The sequence below is a fragment of the Serinus canaria genome, chromosome 8 (assembly GCF_022539315.1).
Source record: "Serinus canaria isolate serCan28SL12 chromosome 8, serCan2020, whole genome shotgun sequence".
NCBI lineage: Eukaryota > Metazoa > Chordata > Aves > Passeriformes > Fringillidae > Serinus > Serinus canaria.
In genome coordinates, this window is record NC_066322.1 from 3,588,089 (window position 1) to 3,610,965 (window position 22,877).

The 22,877-nt window shown below is 42.2% G+C and overlaps 2 protein-coding genes across 3 annotated transcripts; both read left to right on the top strand.

Moving 5' to 3' along the window:
* Positions 1–1,240: 1,240 nt before the first annotated feature.
* LOC127059857 (CARD- and ANK-domain containing inflammasome adapter protein-like) lies at positions 1,241–4,039 on the top strand. The gene is given in 2 exon segments (XM_050977471.1): positions 1,241–1,612; positions 1,614–4,039. Coding segments are annotated over 2 exon segments (2,262 nt in total). The 3' UTR covers positions 3,504–4,039.
* Positions 4,040–5,218: 1,179 nt separating this feature from the next.
* On the top strand, positions 5,219–22,451 carry MYSM1 (Myb like, SWIRM and MPN domains 1). 2 transcript variants are annotated; one of them, XM_050977469.1, is made up of 20 exons: positions 5,219–5,343; positions 7,168–7,243; positions 7,435–7,505; positions 7,773–7,850; positions 7,971–7,997; positions 8,513–8,591; positions 9,056–9,154; positions 9,749–10,500; positions 11,334–11,464; positions 12,316–12,419; positions 13,294–13,371; positions 14,429–14,517; positions 14,837–14,891; positions 14,971–15,021; positions 15,846–15,920; positions 16,966–17,154; positions 17,332–17,464; positions 18,893–18,998; positions 19,118–19,175; positions 19,991–22,451. In XM_050977469.1, exons 1-20 carry the CDS (start codon positions 5,285–5,287, stop codon positions 20,147–20,149), a joined length of 2,469 nt encoding a protein of 822 aa, XP_050833426.1. In that variant the 5' UTR covers positions 5,219–5,284; the 3' UTR covers positions 20,150–22,451. The 2 variants fall into 2 exon arrangements, with proteins under 2 accessions (XP_050833426.1, XP_050833427.1); XM_050977470.1 differs by having other exon boundaries at positions 19,121–19,175.
* The last annotated feature ends 426 nt before the right edge of the window (positions 22,452–22,877 follow it).

Here is a 22,877-nt window from a genome sequence, read left to right on the forward strand (position 1 = left end):
CTTTCAAAATATATATTAAAAGTCTTGCCTTTTCCAGCTATTTCTTCAATAAAACTTTTTTTTATTGAAGAAATAATATTGAAGAATAAATTTTGTGATCTTACTTATGAAGTTAAAGTCAACAGCAAAAAATTAAAAATCTTATCAGTCACCTTGTATATGCTATTAAAGAAAATACATGCAAAGGGAGCAGGACCCAGCAGAAGGGGCTCTGAACTAAAAAAATGATGGCAGAATTTCCCATTTGCTTAAATAAGGTCAAGCTTTTGGCTTTTCAGCTCATTTTACCTCCAGCTTTTCCCAAACTCTGTAATCTTAATTTCTCTCTCAATTGGTTTCAAAATGTGTGGATAATTACTACTTTATTTCCTTTTCTTCCACAGGGAATTTAAACACCAATAACTTAAATTAATTACAGCTAGATCCCAAGGTCCTACATCCATATGGAAGACTACACAGATTTGAAGCTCTAATTATACTTTAAATATTGCACACTGAATCACATGCCTTGATCCACCTCATGTAAAAGAATTAACTTCCAGACAGACTCTGGGTTAGAGCAGGAATGACAAGCTAAATGGCCTTAAATATACCCCTGACTGGAGTCGTAGCTCATATTAGAAAGGCTGGATCACTTTTTATAACCAGCTGCTTATACAGTTTATTTTTATCTAGGTCTTTATGCTTTTATTTCAGTACATTATAGGGTTTTCACCTGCATAGCTGGCAGTGTGCACTCTTTCATTTCAGATCATACAAGGTGTGTGAGCATGGCAACAGTAACTATGCTGTGAATTTTCTTTTGTCATGTTTAATTGACTGGTCATTTAGGAACCAGCTTGGCCAGAGGAACAGAGAAACTCGACTAACAGCTATCTTCTATTCAAACATCAGATTCACAAAAGCATTTTTTAAATCCCTAATTATGCATTAAAAATCTGGAAGAAGTGAACTATCCAAGATATAATCCAAGTGAACTATCTTTACATATCACAGACTTTTGTTTTGTTATTAAGCTGTACTCGTTGCTAAGGAAGAACAGAGAAGATCAAAGGACTTCTAACAACCAGAAACTAAAAGGTGAGGGAGTTTTGATTTCTTTAAAGATTTAGCACTGATCTACAATGGCTGTTAGTTCATAGTTCTATGAAAAGACTGAAATTACGTGAGCCTGCTTTGCTATTTCCTATTTATTTCCGTCAAACAATACCTCAATTACTTTTTGATTAGCAACATGATCATGCATTCAAGCAGCCTGTTTACAAACCCATATGCAATTGAAGTCCTAAGGACTAAAAAAGAAGAACTTGTGCAAGGCATAAATGACCCAGACCAGCTCCTGCACTGGCTGATAGAAAATGGTATTTTTACCCCAGAAAAAAAGCTGGTCCTGAGTTTCTACAGGACACGAACAGCAAAGAACTCTCGGGTGTTAGACATACTTATTTCTCAAGGTGAACGAGCCTGCAGGCTTTTTTTTTATCCATGTTTAAAGCAAGTGGAGCCAAAACTTTACAGCAAGATAAGAAAATACGTCAGTGAAGTAAATGAAAGCATTGGAGATGCCAGAAGACAGTTGGTTGGGTATTTACTTGAAAAAGATAAAGTGTGGTTTCGAAAACAGCAGCGAACAGCACCAGGGGAATAAAGACAGACCTGGGGAAAAAAAGCACAAAGGGGCTATTAAGAAGAAAGGAAAAGTAACTCCATTTTCAAGGGCAACAAAGCCTAGAAAAGATCCTGCTGCTGTTGACATCTTTGCTGCAGTAGCTGAAGGCTCCCTTCCTGAGTTAGAGAAAACACTGAAGGACAATGATCTCAATGTGCTAAACCCCTCCAGAGAAACACTTCTGCATGTTGCAGCTGCTCATGGCCACCTATCCATCGTGGCATATTTGCTCAGCAAAGGTGCAAGGACAGGCGTGAAGGACAGGAAAGGGAGAACAGCCCTGCACAGAGCTGCTGAGAAAGGCCATGGAGGTGCAGTCAAACTGCTTCTCCGAGGTGGTGCTTCCATGCACACTCTGGATATGGAAGGCAAGACACCACTTCACTGGGCTGCAGAGAATAACCACAGCCACATAGTGAAGATGCTCCTGAAAGAAGAGGCAAGGAGCTGCAGGAATCAGCACACCTTTTTACACATGGCAGCCCTTAGAGATGAGAGCAGCCTGGCCAAAATGCTTTTAGAGGCTGGTGCCTCCACTGAAGGAAAGGATGAGAGAGGACAGACTGCTCTCAGTTATGCTGTTTCTCAGGGATCTGAAAACACTGCAAAAGTACTTCTAGAAGCTGGAGCCACTGTTGATTCCAACACAGTTGAAAGAGCCTTCAACAGCAACCACCCATCCATCTTCAAAATACTCCTGGATTATTCTAAAGATATTTCTGCTGACGTAATGGAGTTAGCTCTTTTTAGAGCTGTACAGAAGAATCAGCACAGTGTTGTAGCAGCTTTAATTGACAGAGGCACCGATGTCAATGCCCACAACAAAAAGCATTACACTCCTTTGCTGCTGGCCTGTGAAATGGGCAAAGCGGAGTCAGCAGAAGTTCTAATGGAAAAAGGAGCAAACCTGGGAATAAGGACTCCTGCTGCAGACACAGCTTTGCACTTGGCAGTGCAGGCTGGGGCCGCTTCCATCGCAGGTCTGCTTCTGAGCAAGGGGATGGACACAAACCTCAGGAACCAAGCCGAGGAAACCCCGCTCCACGTTGCTGCCCTCTGGGATCATGGAGCACTCGTTGGCCTTTTAGTCAGTGCTGGGGCCAGAATTAATGCTGTCACTAAGGACTTTGCCACTCCCCTGCACATCGCAAGTCAGAGAGGTCATGCTGATGTTGCCCGACAGCTGCTGCACCACAAAGCTCCTGTCAATGCTCAGGACAAGCAGGCAAAGTCCCCTTTACATCTGGCTGCCGAGCAGGGACACAAAACACTGGCAGAGATGCTCCTGAAGGCCAGAGCTGACCCCAACGCACAGGACAAGGAGAAGAAGACTCCCCTGCACGCTGCAGCTCTGAGAGGACACCTCAGCATCGTGGAAACACTGTTGGCTAAGAAAGGGAGAGCTGGAGCTAAGGACATGGATGGATGCACCCCACTGCACTATGCCACCATGAAAGGAAACACAGACATCCTAAAACTTCTCCTGGCCTCAGGAAAAAATAAAAACATCAACGACAGAAACGTCTGGAGGAAGACAGCCCTGCATATTGCAGCAGAGTATGGACATGGAGAGCTGATAAATGTCCTCCTGAGCCACGGGGCTGCCATCAACGCCTCGGACAGCAGCAGGGACACTGCCCTGCACTGTGCCTGCAGGGCTGGGCACCTCAGCGCTGTCAGCGCCCTCCTCAGCTGGGCACGAGGGGAAAAAGCAAATTTACTCGCTGTCAATAGCCTCAGAAAAACTCCACTGCAAGTAGCGGAGTTTAGTAAAACAGAAAACCAGGATCAAATTTTAACACTGTTGAGAAAGAAAATGTTAATAGCAAAATGAAGTTGTAAAGGAAAAAAACTTTACATCATTTAAGTGCAGAATTCTCTTTAATGTAATTTGGATAGTCCTAATGTGGAATATGATTGAGAATTATGCTTGAGCTGGCAGAATTAATTTAGCAAAGGTGATCTTGGGGAGAAAGGATCTTAAAGACACCGTTAAACTTTTAAGTACTGATTAGTCTTCTGCTTCTCTCATGAATCACATATTTGGGATCTATTTAAAATGCTCTTACCTTATAAACATTGTGTTTGAACTCTTCTAGTATAAGTCAAGACAAAGAAAATATCTTTTCATATATCTGTGAATATTAGCTTAGTTAGGCATTGTTTAGCAAAACCACAAGTTAAAAAAACATCTATTATGAATAGGAAGATGTCTGTTTTTCCTCAAGGTATTCCCAAGACTACAACAATTATTAACAATTATTTTTCTTTCTATCTTTTGTCATACCATCGTCTAGGTTTTGCATTTTTACATAGAGAGAACAAAACCCATCACATTTGCCATTTATTAATTTCACTTTCATTCCAGCACAGAGACAAAATATGCAGAATAAAAAGGTTGCAACAGAGTTTCTTGGTTCTAAATATTTGTATTGAGATAACAAAACAAATATAAACAGAAACACTTTCTGAAATCAACAGAAAGTTCTCTGGAGTTATTTCCCTAATAATGACAATCCCTAATAATTACACTTCCCTTCAGATTAAAAGCCAAGTTACCACAAACACCCAAACACCTTTTGAGAAACGAAACATCAATTTAAGAATGCATGAGACTAAAGCTGATTTTTTGTTATTGATAAAACAACTCTTTAACTTGACCCTTGCAATGCCTGGTGAAGGAAGACACGACCACGATCTTGAAGGACGTAGGGGCACACAGCCCATGTAGGCTCAGAGGATCACAGAACCATTTAGGATGGAAAAGACCTCCAAGACCATAGACTCCAACCTATGAGCAATCATCACCTTGTCAACCCCGTCCAGTATTTTCTTATACACCTCCAGGGATGGGGACCCCATCACCAACCTGGGCAGGGTGTTCTAATGTTTAATCACTTCTTCTGTGAAGAATTTTTTTCTTCAATCGAATCTAAACCTCCCCTGGTGCAACCCGAGGCCGTTTCCTCTTGTTCTGTCCCTTGTTCCCTGGGAGGTGAGCCTGATCCCCAACCCGGCTCACCCTCCCAGTAGGGAGTTGTGGAGAGAGAAAAGGTCCCCCCTGAGTCTCCTTTTCTCCAGGCTGAACCCCCCGAGCCACTCCTCACACTTGTGCTGAGGCCCTTCCCCAGCTCTGGACATCTCCAGCCCCTCCTTGTCCTTCTTGCAGTGAGGGGCCCAGACCCGCACACATCTCTGAAGGTGCCCCTCACCAATGTGTGCTCCAGCATCCACATCTCTGAGTGTGTGCTGCAGCCTCCCACTGCCGCCTCCCGCACTCCCCTCAGGCCCCGCCTGACTGTCACTCCTTTCCCCCTGGGTCTCAGCCCAGCCATGTCCCCTCAGCGGTGGCCATGTCCCATCAGTCCGTGCACGCCCCTTCAGCTCTCGGCTATGTCCCCTCAGTCCGGCCGTGACCCCCCACTTCCCGGCCATGCCATGCCCCCTCACTGCCCGGCCCTGTCCCTCAGCTCGCCGCCCGCCTCAGCCGCCCCGCGCCCCGCCTACCCCAGCGCCATCTCCGCCTCCGCCGCGGCCGCTCCTCTGGACGCTGCTCCCGCCCATCTCCGCGCCGCCGAGCCCGCCCCTTCCCGTGATATCGCCGGGCTCGCTGTCATGGCGGCGGCGGAGGAGCCCGAGGTTGACATCGAGGGGGACCCTGCGGCCGCCCCGGGGTGAGTGAGGGCCGCGAGGGGCCCGCTGCGCCTCGGCCAGCGCGCCCCGTGGCCCCGCGGCGGGCGGGGGCCGTGAGGGGAGAGCCCCTCCTGAGGGGACGGCCCGGGCCGGGCGCTTCCCGCCGCTCCGGGGGAGACCTTGGAGTGTCACGGGGTGCCCGTGGAGAGGGGGCAGCGCCGGTGCGGGGCATCGTCGGGAGGGGCACTGAGAACGGGGCTGTGATAGCTCTGGTGGGAGGAGAACGCGGAACCGCCGTCATGGGGTCCCGCAGAGCCCGGAACAGCGCTGCGAGGCTGATGGGAGAATCCTTAAAATACCCATGGAGAAGGTGCTGGGTTGTGTAACTGTGTTAGCGAGGGAGGCTCAGGAAGCTGAACGCCCGGAGGGAGGTGCAAAAAACGGGTTCATAGAATCTTAGAATGTTAAGGATTGGAAGGGACCTTAAGGATCTTCTAATCCCAACCCCCCTGCCATGAACAGGGATATCTCCCACTAGAACAGGTTGCTCAAGGCTTTACTCAATCTGGTTTCAAACACTGCCAGGGCTGGAGTATCCACAGTCTCCCTAGGTAACCTGTGCTAGGGCATCACCATCCCCACGTAAAGAATTTCTTCCTAGTATTTAACCAAATTTTTCCCTCTTTCAGTTCGTACCCATTAGTCCTTGTCCTGTCACTACAGTTCCTGCAAAGAGTCTCCCTCCAGCTTCCCTGTAGCCCTTTCAGACAGTGGAAGTTTGCCATCAGGTCTCCACAAAACCCCAGCTCTCCCTGCCTGTCTTTGTAGGGGAGGTGCTCCAGTGCTCTTATCAACAGCGTGGGCTTGCTCCAACACTTCCATGGCCTTATATTGGGGACCCAAGAGTGCAGCAGCTCACTGCAGGTGAGGTCTCACCAGAGCAAAGCCCTGCCAGCCATGCTGTTTTGATGCAGCCCAACATTCCACTGGCCTTCTGGACTTCATCAAATTTACAGATAAGGGATGCAGATAAGTAGGCAATGACTGCAATGCCTCAAATCCAGCACTTGCAGGTGCTGGGAGAGAATGAGAGGTTTGTAGCAGAGACACACTGCCCTCAAGTAGCCCCTGCCACTGCTCCAGACAGGCTGCTGGCAAAGGGGGCTCTTCATCCCACCCTCTCCTGGGTATGCTCAGAAAGAAGCAGGAGTTGTATTGATCTCTGGACATGGAGACTCATCCTGATCCTTTATCCTATAAAGAGATGTTTGAAGTGCTGCATGAAGCAGTTCAGAGCAGTAGGTGAGTTTAATTTAGTAGCACTGCAGGGAATATTGGGCTAATTAGTCTTCAGACAAGACAATGTTCTGGAAGTAAAGATTTTTGAAAACAAGTAATTACACAAATTACTAAGGAGATCTTATGCTGCATCAAAACAAAAGGAAGTTGATCAATTATGTTAATCAGTGACAGATCTCTAATTAGTAGTTATTTACAGAAAAGATTAAATATAAACTGGATTAAGTCTCTGTGAGCATGAGATTAAATATTGGAAAGACCTGGCCAGGGCTTGAAGCAACCTGGTCTGGTGGGAGATGTCCCTGTCCATGGCAGAGGGTTGGAATGAGATGATCTTCCAACCAAACCATTCCCAGATTTTACTCTATGGTTCTAACTACCCTGTATGACAGGGTTCTATTCTATTGTGCAAGCAGGAGCTCTGCTCAGCAGGAAAAACAGTTTGCCTTTACAAGAAAATGCTTTTAATTTACTGGGGGTAAGATGTAGAAATGTGGAGATAATACAACTCAATGACATTCAATATTAAAAATACAATGGTTCTGAACACTGGAATCTTCTTTCAGAGATCATGAAAACACTGCATCAAGCCTGCTGCAGGATCACTATCTTGATTCATCTTGGAGAACTGGCAACAGTCTTGTAAGTATTTTTTTAATCAACGCTGCTTGTAGCAAGGCTATCAGAGCTTCTGTGTTTTCTTCCCTCCATGTACATGCTCTTTTAGGTTTTTAACCACTGCTTCTTCCTTACTTTTACAAACTATTTCTTGTCAATACTCAAGTACAGTGTGACAGAGTTCAGATATTAAAATGTGTTTTTGTTGTTTGCAGCCCTGGACATTGGACAACAGCATTAGTGAAGAAAACAGGGCTGTCATTGAGAAGATGTTGCTGGAAGAAGAGTATCCTTTTGCTGATCTGGTTTTATGTTTTCTTCTAGAATGCTTAAAAAACTCATATTTCCAGAAGAACTGGACAAATGTTTGCCTGTTAAGGTGACTGAAACCCTGTCAACTTCTAGGTAGATTGCAGAAATCCTGCTGTAGAAACTGCAGTATTTATTTCTACAGCTGGGTAATTCTGAAGCAGTGTAATTTATCTGACTATTAAAATTCTCACATGTACAAATATCTCTGATGCTTTGGAAACTTACTTAATGACTATTTCAGATATTATTTATCTAATAAATCACTTTCTGAAAAAATATGGCTCAACCAAAAGGAAGTGGAGAAAAGATCTATGAAAAGGTAAGATCTGTCTGGGAAAAATTCTTAGTTATCTGAGTAGAAGGGAAAAGTCCTTCTTATTTGCTGGATTTGCACCAGCAGCACAATTACTAATTTTTATTTTCACTCTTGCATTTACAGCCCACATAAGAAAACTGGAAAAGTCATGTATGTACATTTAATCAATTGAATTCTATTTTTAAGTGTGATGTCTGATTTTGTTTAGTTACCAGATACTATTTTTAAAAAATTAAAGTTTCTCTTGTTTGACTGTATAAAAATTATTTAAGAAACCTTTCAACAGGAAGAAATATTGTTGTATGTAACAAGAGGCTAGGGTAAACCAGCTTTTGGGGAGTTTTTTGGTAGCACAGTGGTCTTTATGATAAAAAATGATTAATTCTAGCTGCCTTTTTACTTGAACTTTTCTGTTGCCTGCTTTGATGTATTTCTGTGCCATTGGTCACTGATGAATATTGAGTTGCTTTGAATCTCCCATCACGATGGAGAAGCTCATGTGATTCTCAGTATTTTATTTATGAGTCACATTCATGTTTAGAGCAATATTTTGAGTTTTGCCAAAGGTGAGGAGTAGTCCTCCTGTCAGAGGGTGCCTTGAGTGACTGGGCTTGGAGCATATCTGGATTTGGGAAAACACTGATTTCTGCTTCCTGCATTCCCAGGGTGCGTTCACCTACGAAATCACCTGGCTGTTCTTTGAAGTGGACATCAGAGGAAAAAGAGCTGTTTGAACAAGGACTGGTGAGTTTCTTTATTATATATATATATATATATATATATATATATATATATATATTTTAAATTGAAATAATGAGTTTATCTTGAACAATAAAGTAGTTGACACGAATAAACATGTTGTATAATCACAATGCTGCATTAACTATGAGAAGTAAAGTATAGTGTGTTCTGAAGGCAAATCAGGTAATAAAGTAAAATCCTTTACTGTTGTAAGGTCTGCAGGGATTATATGGTTGTGCCAATTGTAAAAGGGTTGCTTTGCCAAGCACAAGGATTCCTTGGGATAACAGGCAGCAGAGTGCCTGAAATGGGTGAAGAAGAACCTTTGGTTAAGAATAACAATAATTCTTACTACTGGATGCAGTTTCCTTCTTGGTAGAACATAAATATTGAACTTGTTTGACACATGCAGTGCCATGTCTGGGATGTCAGAGTTGGGGTCACTTCCATGTGCTTTGTTGCTTCAGGTGAAATTTGGCCGCAGGTGGACAAAAATTGCCAAACTGATCGGCACTCGAACAGTTCTGCAAGTCAAGAGCTATGCTCGGCAGTACTTCAGGAACAAGGTAAATGGAGCATCCCTGGAGCTGGCAAAAAGGTGTTTGCCAATGGGTAGCTTGGTTTTAATCTGTCTTTTCAGAGCACTGCTGTCAAAGCAGGTAGTCTATTCATTCCCATATTCAGAGAAGTGGAATATCGTTATTTGCAGATTTCAATGTGAAGTCAGGCCTGATTTCAAATTCCTAGAGTGACCACTGGTTTTATTGCTGGTATAACTAAGCAATAAATGCAGTATAATTGTGGTCCTTTACACTGTTGGTTGTTAGTCTGAAAATACTGGTTTTCGACTACACAGCTCTTTCTACTGTGTGTTGTAGTTTTAGCTTCAGCCTTATTTGAGATTTCATGGGCTTTAAGAAGAAATAACTACTTTCTAGGGCTTTTTGACTAGAAATACATGCAAATTTATACTTGGCCTAAAGTATATTTCTAATGCTGTGTAAAAGTCAGTTGCAATGCATTAAATTAAATGAAAATGATAAATTGAAGAAGAAACACTTCAGAATATCTGCTGTTCAAATAAAACATTCCTGATTATTTGGGAGGCAGATGATTTTGGTTTGTTTCTCCCTCCTAAAAGTGATTTATATTTTCCTAAGGCAAAAAATGGTGATTCAGAAAAAGAAGAGCAAAGTCAGTGTGGGAGCAGCCTTCCCATGGAAGATGGGGCAGGAATGGAAGCTGGAAACTTGAGAGGCCGGGCAGACCCCAACCTGAACGCGGTGAAAATCGAGAAGCTGTCAGATGATGAGGAAGTGGACATAACTGATGACATGGATGAACTGCTCACTCCTGCCTTCCAGCAAGAAACAAGAAAATCTGAATTATCTGTTATCCCAAAAAGTCCAGCTGAAGAAACAAAAGCAGTGGAACAAGGAGGTTTTTCATCTGCTGGCCACAGTTCTGCAACTGCTTTGCCTAAAGAAGATCCTCAGCACACCAGGCCAGAGACAGTGGATGCGTTGGTATTTCCTGCTGTGGCAGCAACGTGTTCCCAGCACCTGAATGGGGATAAATCTGTGAATTTGGATTACCAGCAGTACAACAATCTTGTTGAGAAAGCTGAGCAAAGGGGACCAGTCACATGTCCTGCACAAGGAACCGATCAGGAGCTCCGTGAGGAGCAAAGAGACCTGGTTGATAATGGATTGCTTTTTCCTTCTCCCTGCCAAGTGGATGAAGATCATCAAGAAGAAGCAGAGGAGCTGAAGCCACCTGATCAAGAAGTGGAGGTTGACAGAAGCATCATTCTGGAAGAAGAGAAGCAGGCTATTCCTGAATTCTTTGAAGGGCGCCAGGCCAAAACACCAGAGCGTTATTTGAAAATCAGGAATTATATTTTGGATCAGTGGTGAGATGCATTAATTTCTTTTACTGAAATAAGTGATTAAGATGTCCTGGTCTGATGTAGTTGTAACACTACTTAGCACTAATAGCTTACTTTTGAATAGAGTGAAATTAATTGTATGGTAGCTTGCCAGTGAAGAGCATTCATTATCAATACTTCTTTTGCATCTTTCTGGTTTTTTTTCTCTGGCATTCTGGAAGCTGAGCAATGAAAATACTTTGAAGCATTAAGAAAATGAATGTTCTGTACCAGAACAGGCTGCATTTATTTTGGCTGTGCTATTTCCTTGCCATTTTTGCCATCCTGTGCATAAGAATGGTTTTAACAAATGGTTCCTTAAAATAACCAATGGCATTAATTCCATAGCCCTGCCTTTACAGAAAGGCAGGAGAAAGTAATAGTTTGTGCTAGAGCAAGTAGTGTTGACCAAAGGAATGCCTCAAATTAAGAATCAATTTGGAGTGGTGCTTGTGCACTTAAATATTTTATATTCCATGTGCAAAGGAGTGGTGTAAGGAAACATAGTGACTTGTAGAAGAAGGCGCAAGATAATTTGGTTGCCAGTTTTGGTTTGTGCTTGTTTTGAAGCAGAAAGAATGACTGAGTTTAACTCTGTCCTCATTTAATTGTCCTGTGCTCTGACAGCTTCTAGTTGCAAAGATAGACTAAAATTCCATTCAACACCGAGGAAGTGTTGAGCTGAGAAGATTCAGTATCAGCTTAAATGAAGGAATAAATGCACAGAGTGAAAACAGGACCTCTGTTAAAGTCCCCCAATTCCTTCATCCCCCTGTGGTTTGTTCTGCTCTTTGACCAGGTGCTGTGCTTTGTTTTAGGGAGAGATGCAAACCCAAATACCTGAACAAGACCTCGGTGCGGCCAGGCCTGAAGAACTGCGGGGACGTCAACTGCATCGGGCGGATCCACACCTACCTGGAGCTGATAGGAGCAATCAACTTTGGCTGTGGTAAAGATATTTCTGTTGGAACAGTCAGTAAAGGGCCTCTTCTGGTGCAGTGCTGAAGGACTGCCCAGCGCTAGGGTGTGCTGCTCACACAGAGGATGCACATTCATCCTTGCTAGGAAGGACCTTCCAAGCAGATTCTCATAACCTTGGAAATCTAGAAGAGCTTGTAACCTATTAACAGGAGATTAGGAATTTTGGGTTTACACAAAACCTTCTGTTTTTTCTTTTTATTTCCCTTTCCTCATGTTTAATCACACATCAGTTGGTGGGATGTGTCATGTTTTGTGTCATGCTTTTGTGTGTGTGCTGATACTGCCTGTGTCTGAAATTCTGCCCTCCTTCTTATTAGGCAGAATTCAAGTAATTGTTTCTTTTCCCACACTAAATTATAACTATTTTCTAGATAAACACCAATGCCTTCATCCTCAGGACTAGTTTTTAAACAATTCAAGTGTTAAAATTAAGTGAACTGTTAAAAGTGAATATGCATCTGTAACTTGATATTGGTTTAGAGGCTCTGAATGAATTTTGGTCCAAAGCTGAATGACAGTCATCTAGGAGGGGAGCAATAGCCTGCAATTACATTTTGTCCAAAGTAAAGTTATTAAAAATTATTTAGAAAGAAGGAGAAGAAGAGGAGGTTTTGTTGTTTTAAAAGTGTAGTGGGAGAGGGCTACATCACCACTCAGAATTATGACCATCAAGAGATGTCTTTGCTGTGAGGGTTCTGTTTGCTTTCTCCCTGTGCCATTTGCTGTTGTCACTTACCCGTGTTCATTCCTGTGTGTGTGGCAGTGCTGAGCAGCCCTGAGCTCTGCTGACACGGGAATTGTCCCCTGTGTGTCCTGCAGAACAGGCCGTGTACAACCGGCCCCAGCCCGCCGACAGGAGCCGCTGCAGGGAGGGCAAGGACACGGTGGAAGCCTATCAGCTGGCCCAGCGCCTGCAGTCCATGGTACAGCCTGGGGGCAGCAGGAACAAGGGGAAAATCCTCCCAGCTTGCATTTATCTGCAAGCCAGGGCACCTCAGGGAATCTCTCCCCCCAGATTCCTTAGGGTGCCCTGCAATTCAGGTGTCAGTCTTGGTACGGGTGTCTCACACCCACTGACATGTTCAGGTACTTCAGCTGTCTTGCAGGCCTTCCCCTGCAGCCTGAACCCCCTCCTCCCACCTCCCCATAATTTATTAGCCACAAAATAGTGAAGTGCATTACAGTGTGTGATTAAGTTGCTTGCATTTCAACTGTTAAATACAGTAGGTATATGTTATGGTTTACTGAGAGCCCTATGCACACAATTAAAAGCAGCAGTAACTCATTTATAACTGCATGAATTACCAAGGCTTGTCAGAGTTAATGTTTATATTCACACTTAATGTAGCATTTTTAAGTACTTCACAGCAAAGTAAATCAGTTGATGAGAGGAGAACTAAATCAATCCCACTTGAAAAATAATAAATTGAAATGTAAAGAATTGTAGCATACACTAAATGTAAACACACTGAGTTTATAGCTTTGTATGTTGTCTGAGCATTAATTCAGAGCTGGATATCAGTGCCCTGTTGCTGTCAGGGGTGCTGATATTCCATGGAACACTAACAGGCTTTACAGCCTTAGACCCCAAAAACATTAACGATGATAATTCCTGACAGATTATGAACTACTTAATTCTACAGAAATCCGGAGTGTTCTTTATTTTCTGGGAATGTGTTGGAGTGTCAGTACCATTCCTGGGACAGTGACTTTTTGGACAATGTCCTTTTGGCTGCCTGGATGAAGGAAATGCAGTTTTTCCAGGGTAATTTGACTCATGGTGGTTTCTTGCCTCAGCGCACGAGAAGACGGCGAGTGCGGGACCCTTGGGGAAACTGGTGTGATGCAAAGGATTTGGAAGGACAGACATTTGAGGTAACCCTCTTGTGTTAAGAACTTACCTTAAATCACCAGTTCCTGCTAATTGCTGGCAGGTGCTGTTGCATCAAACAGATGAGGGAACAATTGTGTCATAGGGATTTAACCTCTCTGGTGGAATTGTAATTTGAAAGTACTGCAGCAGCTGGCACATCTTCATGCTGATTAATACAGCTCCATTTGGGGTTTGCACAGGGGTTTTAGGCCCATAAAACTCATTGCCTTGTCTTGTAGGAGATTTCATGACCCGTTGCTTTCAGTTAACTGCCTTTAGGGTAGCAGTAGGGGATGGGAGGATAACATTTAAATGTTATTTTTTCAGTCCCGTATGGTTTCTTTGTGCTCATTATACAGGTGATAATGAGTTCCTAATATTAATTCTGCTACTAGCAATATCCCCAGTAATACTGTGGTTTATTAAGTGCTTAAAAAATTCATACAAGGTTAAATATTTTATGGGAGAATTGGAAAGAAATTTCATGTCTGTTCCTACAATTAGAAATTACATCAAAAGTGAAGAACTGTAAACATCCAGTTTTCCTGTATAAAAAGCCTTCTTAACTTTCAACCTTTCAGTAACTGCCTGTAACAATTACTTCCATAATGGTATCATGCCATACCCTATTTTTGAGTAACTGTGGGTTAATAATTCCAACGCTTCCTGTAAAATACATATTTGGATGGAAATAAAGGTTGAAAGCATCCCTAAGGAGGGGGCATAATAAATTCTGGTTGTGGTTTGTAATGGCAGATGGTCATACCTGGATTTGCACCTGGTTTGTGATGTGGGCTGTGATTTAACTGAATTTGAATGATTTGAAGAGTGAGAGAATTTTCTTATCAGGCACCTTGTGGACTTGATCTCAGATTGTCATTTCTTCCACACTGCTTGGTTCTGCCATGGCTGTTGCCTCTATCCTGAGTAGTCTTGTAACACACAAATTATATTAAGAGGGCAGGGATATCAAGAATTTATTCTGGGCTGGCTTTGCAATCAGGGCTGAAAAAGCACTTCAGACATTGAAGCATTCAATTTTTTAAAAAATCTTTTCAGCATCTCTCAGCTGAAGAATTAGCAAGAAGGAGAGAGGAAGAAAAACTGAAACCTGCAAAATCTTCTAAAGGTTCGAGACAAATCAAAAGGTATTTGATCACATCATGTTCAGACATAGATCTGCCAGAAATGGAACAAATGTCCTGTGCAGTGTCAGGCTGGAACCCTGCACAGCATTAATATGTATCCTAGTCTGAAATAGCAGGGATGCTTTTCAGATGTTCTATGTTGGAATTCAGGAGTGTGGGAAGTGACATTTTGGTATTTGGTGGAAGCCATCTTAATGTGGGATGAAAAAATCCAGTGAAGAAAACAAGGTTATTCCCCCTCTGCCTAGGAGACAGTGGGAAACTTGAAAAGTTTCCTGACTGTCCTACATCTTTAGAGAAATTTTCTTTCATTTTATAGTTCCTTTGATCCCTTTCAGCTGATACCATGCTGTTTGTTCACGGAAGAGAAGCAGGTATGTACCTCTTGAGTGAATTACCCTGAAGGCTTCATTGCTTGGGTTACTTTTCTTATCATTGTCTTTATCATTTCAGGAACCTTTTCAGGTGAAAGTGTCTTCAGAAGCACTTTTAATAATGGATTTGGTGAGCATTAAGTTTTATCTTTCAAATAGCTGTGTCATGTATGCTGTGGGTTTGGCTCTTGTTTTTAATGAGCAACATAACAATACAAAGAAAATAAAACAGAGAAGCTGTGGCTGCCCCATCCCTGGAAGTGTTCAAGGCCAGGTTGGATGGAGCTCTGAACAACCTGTTCTAATGGAAGGTGTCCCTGCCCATGACAGGGGGGATAATGAGACAACCATTAAGGTTCCTTTCAACCCAAACCATTCTGTGATTTTTTTCCAGTCAGACCTAGAAGTGTGAGAATCTAGTATTAAATAAAGCCCCAAAAATGAATGGGTTTTGTATTGTGCTTAATATACAACTATTGACCTTCTAGAAAAACTAATAAAGCTTTGCTACTTTACTGAGAGCTTTACTACTTACTACTCTCTGCCATACTTTAAATCTAATTTGCTTAAAGCTGCTTTCTGAAAGAGACTGCCCTTCTGAAATCTATGGCTACATTTTCTCCCAGTCTGGGAATTGATTTTGTGTTTGCAAAGTAATGTGTGGGTTTTTTCAAGAAAAACAGGCTGTTCCAAAATGTGTGCAGTTGTTTAGCACTGCCCAGGCTGCAGTTTTTGAACTTCCATACACATATGGAAGTGTTGCATTCTTGAACTACATCTGTGGTGTGTATATAATAAGCAAGTTTAATCTTTTCTGTTTGCTTTAAATGCAAGTACTGGGTATTTGAGAGTCTTGAGTTGTCTTGAGTTTTCCTTCTACATATCCTTGAGAAGTCACTGCCTTGTGAGAAATCCCACAACTTGGACTTTTCTACTTGTTTGATGTCATTCCAGCACTCTCACGTGTCTCTGGCAGAAGTGATTGGGCTGCTCGGTGGAAAGTACTCTGAAGCTGATAAAATTGTGGAAGTAAGTGTTTGTCTTTTCACATGATTTCTCTAGAATATTAAAACTGAAATGATCATAGTTACAATTTGAATAGATGTAACTTATTTCTAAAAGGCAACTAATTTAGTATATATTAAAGTTGAAGTTCATTACTGTAGTCTTGAAATATGAGAGTTGAGCTTACAGTCAAGTGTCAACTACATCATGAGAAAGATCTGGTAAATGCCTCTTAAAACTCTGTTAGTTTTCTCTAACTGATTCACAGGATTCACAGAATCACTGGGTTGGAAGAGATCTTCAAGATCATTGAGTCCAACCCAGCCCCAACAACTCAACTAAACCCTGGCACCCAGTGCCACATCCAGGCTTTGTTAAACATACCCAGGGATGGTGACTCCACCACCTCCCTGGGCAGTCATTGCAGAACTTTAACTCTTTCAGTGAAAAACTTTTTCCTAACATCCAACCTAAATTTCCCTTGGTGCAGCTTGAGACTGTGTCCTCTGGTTCTGTCAGTGCTGCCTGGAGAGAGACCAACCCCTCCTGAGCACAACCACCTTTCAGGGGGTTGTAGAGATTGATAAGGTTGCCCCTGAATCTTCTTTTCTCCAGGCTAAACACCCCCAGCTCCCTCAGTGGTTCCTCACAGGGTTTGTGTTCCCAGCCCCTCTCCCGCCTCATTGCCTCCTCTGGATGCGCTCAAGCATCTCAACATCCTTCCCAAACTGAAGGGCCAGAACAGGACACAGCACTCCAGGTGTGCCCTCACCAGTGCCAAGTACAGGAGCAGAATGACCTCCCTGCTCCTGCTGGCCACATCATTCCTGATACAGGACAGGAGGCATTGGCCTTCTTGGCCACCAGGGCACACTGCTGGCTCATGTTCAGCCAGCTGTCAACCAGTAACCCCAGGTCCCTTTCCTCCTGGGCCTGTCCAGCCACACTGTCCCCAGCCTGTAGCACTGCAGTCGGTTACTGTGGGCAAAATGCAGGACTGGGCCACAGTACCCCCCTGCAGCCTGATGGAGGTTCCTTGCACTGGTGCAGCCGGAGGTTCTTTCCCCAGGTGCATGCAGCAGAGCCGTGCAACAGCCTGAGCACAGGCCTGCAGTGCGAGATGGACCCGGTGTCCCAGACCCAGGCCTCGGAGTCGCTGGCAGCCAGGGGCTTCCAGGTCATCGGCTGGTACCACTCCCACCCTGCCTTCGAGCCCAGCCCCTCCATCCGCGACATCGACACGCAGGCCAAGTACCAGGTACAGCAGAGACATGCAAACACCCAAGCATAAAGTCTCCCTGGGCTTTGCATTGTTGCACCACTGTGTCTTACAGCAGCTCAGCATGAATTGACATAAAAGCTGTTCTGTAGGTTTCAGCATTGCTGCTCTGAATAAGACTGGATTTTTGTATGTGGTGGTTTTGGTGTTTTTTAGAGCTATTTCTCCAGGGGTGGTGCCATGTTCATCGGGATGATCATAAGCCCTTACAACAGGAACAATCCTCTTCCCTATTCCCAGATCACCTGTCTGGTCATTAGTGATGAGATCAGTTCTGATGGTTCCTATCGTAAGTACCCCTGTTTAATCCAGTGTCTTAATTCTTTGGGTGTTAAGAGGAGTATGTCTGGTTTTGAACCTGAGAAATCAGTATTTATGTATTTAGATTGGTAATATGATGGCATTATATAAATGGTGTCATTTATAATGGTAACATGTGCTGGATAAACCCAGGAATTTCACTCAGAGAATAAACCTGTGGGTTGTCTGTACTGTCAGGACAGGAATATACAACTATAAATACATACAAGACTGATCTTCTGTGTTAGTACTTCCCAAAATTCCTCAAAGAAGTGAAAGGGTTGGGACGGAGGTCCCTGTTATTTACGTACAGAATCCATGTGAACAGCTTAGAAACTGTTTCCCATGTCTTACTTGGCCTGCATTACAACATTCTGAACAGATTCTCTGCTCAAGGAGACAGAAGTAAATAGCAAAGAATTGGCTGCTACAGTGGCCAAAGATCCTTAATTTTTGAGTAACATGGCATTTAGCAGGTCAGAGGATCAAATAAATGTGCCAGCTGTCCAGGGGAGCACAAGGCATGAAGGCTGAAATGGTGCTGGCATGAACCCCCACCTAAGGGAACAAATTCTTGGTTAAAAATACAATTGGCATTTCATGAAAACAGGGTCTATTCCTTTCTTGAACTGTTATGTACATACCACATAAAATTTGCTGTTTTGCCAGTGATGATCAGATCTTCTGCTCTTTTCCTGACATGGATTTAATGAAAACTCCCCTGATTACAGTAGATCATGTGCATTTTCTGTCAGAGGATTTCAGATGCCTTTTTTGTTCCTGAAATCAAGGTTTTACAAAATGCCATCTTCTCTGGCTCTTTGGAAATTATTTTCTGAAATGTACAGTCTCTTTCTTTCTCCCTGATTTTTGGTAAACAAATTGTCTTTCAAATAACTTTCTGATGGTTCTTTTAAAATATTTTCTAGAATTCTCCTACCTGCAGTAAATTAGAAGAATTTCTACATTTCTGAGCAAATTTCCTTTAAAATTGAAAACAATAGTCAGCACTTCACCATCAGCCCATTCATACTGAAAAACCAAACCTTTTTCATTAATTTAATAACCATATAACTCTTAGACTACAAAAGTGCACCTAAGTTAGAAAACACTCAATTAGTTTTTTCATTTTTGGGTTTGTTGTAGATTTCTGTCCTTCCTTATGGAATGGGAGTTGGCAAGGGCAGGGAGCAGAACAGATTTGTTCCTACTCCCACCAGAATTAAATTTGGAATCCAAAACACGTCATCCTTTAACCTCCTTAATGTTGTCAAGTAACAGAACTACAGGCTTCTGCAGTCAGTAATAAATGAGGAACAGTTATGAGGAAGGAAGGGATTGCACCTAAACTAAACAGGAAAAAAAAAACAGTGGAGTGTAGCAGAAACACTGGATAATGATCTTCAATTGGTTGCAGGCCTGCCCTACAAATTTGAAATGGAACAGATGTTGGAGGAGCCTCAGTGGGAATTAGTATTTGAAAAAACAAGGTGGATAATTGAGAAATACAGATTTTGCCACAGGTTTGTGTCCACTTCTGTTACAAACGGCCAGGTTGGAATTTTTATACATTTATTGTTATGTTTTAGTCAAGACCCATGGCTGCTTTCTCCAGCACTCCTGTTTGTTTTTCTTCCAACAGCAGTGTCCCCATGGATAAAATTTTTCATAGAGATTCTGACCTGACTTGTTTGCAGAAAGTAAGTATTCCTCTCTTAACTTTTTTATAGTAGATGTTTTTTTTTAATGCAAATCTGTTTCATGTCAGAAGTCACCTGGAGTTACACTTTTGCAAATCAGAGATGTAAATTAATGATAATAAATTATTTTTGTGGCACAGCTTATTTACTTACAACACAGTGAAAATAAAGATCCTCCTCTCAGAGAGGTGGGGATGGTTATGTGCAGACACCAAATTTGACCCTCAGTTTGGAGAGGAATTAATGGCAATTAATTCCTCAGGTCTCTCCTCAGCATTTTGTGTGCTTTCAGTGTCAAGATCTGCACATGTCCCAAAAGCAGATTTGGCCTTCCTGGTCCTTTGTTCCATCAGTAAAATAATGCTGTGCCATGTTTGTCATGGATAAGTAGGAGCTTTAATTTTCCAGTCAGTGTGGTCACTGCTCTGGAGCTCTGGTTAGTGGCAGCTGTACCATTATGGCACAAACAAGACAGAAACTCTGCCCAAAACAAAAGACATCAACAGAAAACTTGCACACAGTAATTGCACACATTGGTTTTTTTGGTTTTTTTTTTTTTGTTTCCTCCCAAGAAATCTTTGATTATAAAGTGTAAATCTAAACTTGAGTTGGTAGAATGCTCTGAGATGTAGTTGTTGGGTGATTGGTTTTAAAGACTTGGGTTTAGATCACCCTGTTCCTTTTAAGTTTATAATGTACAAACACTTTTTGTAGTGTTCATCTAAATAAATAAATAAAAATCTCTTTGCAATACTTACCACATAAAAGAAGGGGAAAATGACAATTTAAAACAGATTTCCTTTTCTTTTGCCTAGCTTTTGGAGTGCATGAGGAAGACTTTGGGGAAGGTAACAAACTGCCTCATTGCTGAAGAGTTCTTGACTCAGATAGAAAACTTATTCCTTTCCACTTACATAAGTGAAAAAATTGCTGAAGGACGTGAGAATGAACATTCACATGAATTGCCAGTGTGATGGCTTTGGAATTTTGATTTCATTTTTTAATTTCTTCCCCTCCTCTCCATTATGTCAGCTCTTCCAGAATTGTTATCCCTTCTAGTAGTGACTGTTAAGAATCCAGTGTCATCTCATTGTTGTGGTTTAAGAACACTTTGAAAGCTCCTAATGTGTGACCTGTGTGCCCAGGAATGCTCAGTGCTGATGAGTGCCGTGGAGTTAATGATTGACCAGCCTGATGTTTGGGAAGGAGGACACCCTGTCAAGAATGCTGTGCATCAGTCTGGAAGGAGAGCTTGTCCTCTCTCAAGTCTTTCAGTTTGGGAATTTTCTCTAATGTTTTTATCTACAAGTGCACCTCTAGCTCAGATTGGATTTGTTCCTTTGCTTTAGGGAGTGGAAGTTTGAATGAGTTCACAAAAGGGAAACTTAACTGAAATGAGAGTTTTGTAGCTCAGACTTTCTTGGCGTCCAGTAAGAAGTTTCATCCAGCTGTAGCAAAATACATCACCCAATTTCTATTTTTGTTATTATTTTTCTTATTACTTTTCCCCATTGATTTTGATGGTCAAGTAGTTTTCTTTGGCATGTTCTTTGCCATCCTGCTTCTATATAGGGGAGAAAAAGCTGACAAGTTTCATGACTTCTCAGTAGTGGCTGTGCTTGTTTCCAGTGGAAATGATAACTCCTGTCTTACTACAGGTTACCTCTTTCTGACCTTCCGTTCTACAGGGAGGTTTTATGTTGTTCTCCAGATCATTGTGGTTTGTCCACTTCTAATTGCCACTGTTTCCTGTGGAAACCAGAGCTCCTGACTGATGGCAAACTGAATGCAACGAGCAGAAAAGGATTTGTGTTTTTGAAGAAAAAAAATTCCCCACTTTTATATTCAGAGTCTTCTCTATAATGTACAGTTCAGTAGAAAAACACTTGTTTATATCAGTTCCTCAGTTATGATTTCATACAGGTATATATTTAGATAAATCAGTAACAGATTGATCTTGATTGAGAAGTTTCCTGATTGCAACTTGGAAATATTTCATGAGCTGTATCACTGTGAATCCTTCTAGAAAAAAATGTGCTTTAAATGTTGCTTTCTAAATACCAAGGAAACTTGACTTGTCTACAGGTATTACTATTTACACATGTTTATCTTGGGCAGAGTTTCTCAGAGAGTTCTAAAATATATTTGAAAGTTTCAAGCAAGACTTGGAGTTTATATCTAGAGGGGAGACAGTGGACCTAATTTTTATTTTAAGAAAATATGTGTGTGTATATATATAGTTCTACATAACATAAATGGAATTTTGATATTTTATATGTTTCAACTTTTTGTTTGTATATGAGTTTGAAAAGCTTTAAAATCATAGAATTGCATCCCAAGGAGGGAACTCCTTCACAGGAAATTAATGTTATATTTTTATCAGGCCTCATGAGTCTCTCTGCTACTAAGGGGAGGGAGCAGAACCTGAGCAGATGAAAATGTGAGCCCTTGAAACTCAGTGATTGTCCCACATTTAAGAGCTGTGGACTCAAAATTACTGGTGGGTGTTGTGTGCTCTCTCTCTGTTCAGATGTGCTGTGCACAGCTGGAGGTCCCACTGCTGTGTGTAATTTACCACTTGGTGTATCCATCTCTCTCTGGCCTGTTGGCTCAGTCTGCATTTACTCTAAACTCTCATCTCTGGGGCTTCCTGACCACCACTATTGCATGGATTCCTGGATTCCTGGCTGAGCTACACTCCAGGTGGGAGACCATTCCTCCTTCTCAGTCATGGGGAGGAGTTGTGTTGCAGTTTTGCAGTTTTCTGGAAAATCTCCCAGTGTCAATGTCCTGACAGTTCCAATTAGAGCTGCTGGGAGGAGAATTTTGAACCTCTGTTGTCACAGAACCATGAAGTAGATACTGCTCATTGTCCACACCCTATTCCCAGCCCTTCAGGGATGAGGCAGGATTACCCAGGTAGTGCTGACCATGTCCTGGCTGCTTCCCTCTTTGACGATCACTGAGGTAAAGTCACACAGTTGTATTGTTGTATTCCACAGTGGTGTTATGTAAGGAAATTTTTGAGGAACCCAGACTTTTGAAGTGATTTTTCTGAGGACATGGGGCAGGATTGAACCTTTGATATGCACATAAAAGCTCCAGAATTCCAAGTGTTTGTTGCAGGGTGGTGTGGAGAAAATACAATGCTTGTACCATCAGGATCCAGTCTAGCACACAGAATTCTGTAGGAATTGGAAAGAGCAATGTGATGCTGAGTAATGATTTTGTTGACAGGAGGCAGGGTAAGAAAATAAACTAACCTACTTTTTATCATTTAGTTTCACTGAGTGGTTAATGATATGAGTTTGGAAGTTGCATGCTTCCCGGGAAATATAAACCAGTTTAACTAATATACCAGTTCTACCAAACACATTTTAGGCATGAAAATTTTTTATTAAGGTTTTCTTCCCCATCCAGGCTTTGTTTCAGTGGACCTGTACTAAATTGCTGTTCCTTTCCATAGGACCAGTGTTACACCGTACCAAGTTGTTGCTCAGGACATGAGAAATTGTTGAGTAATGAGTAAAATGATACAGTTTAAACTGAAATTCAACAGGTTAGGAAAGGAAAAAAGAAATTAACAAAAAACCCACAAAATAAACCCAAACAACCCGCCCCAAGATATCACTTCTGGCAAATATCCCTATGGGCATTTGTTGGCTGAATCATGTTTTGCTCTCCCAGTTACCAGCAGTGCAA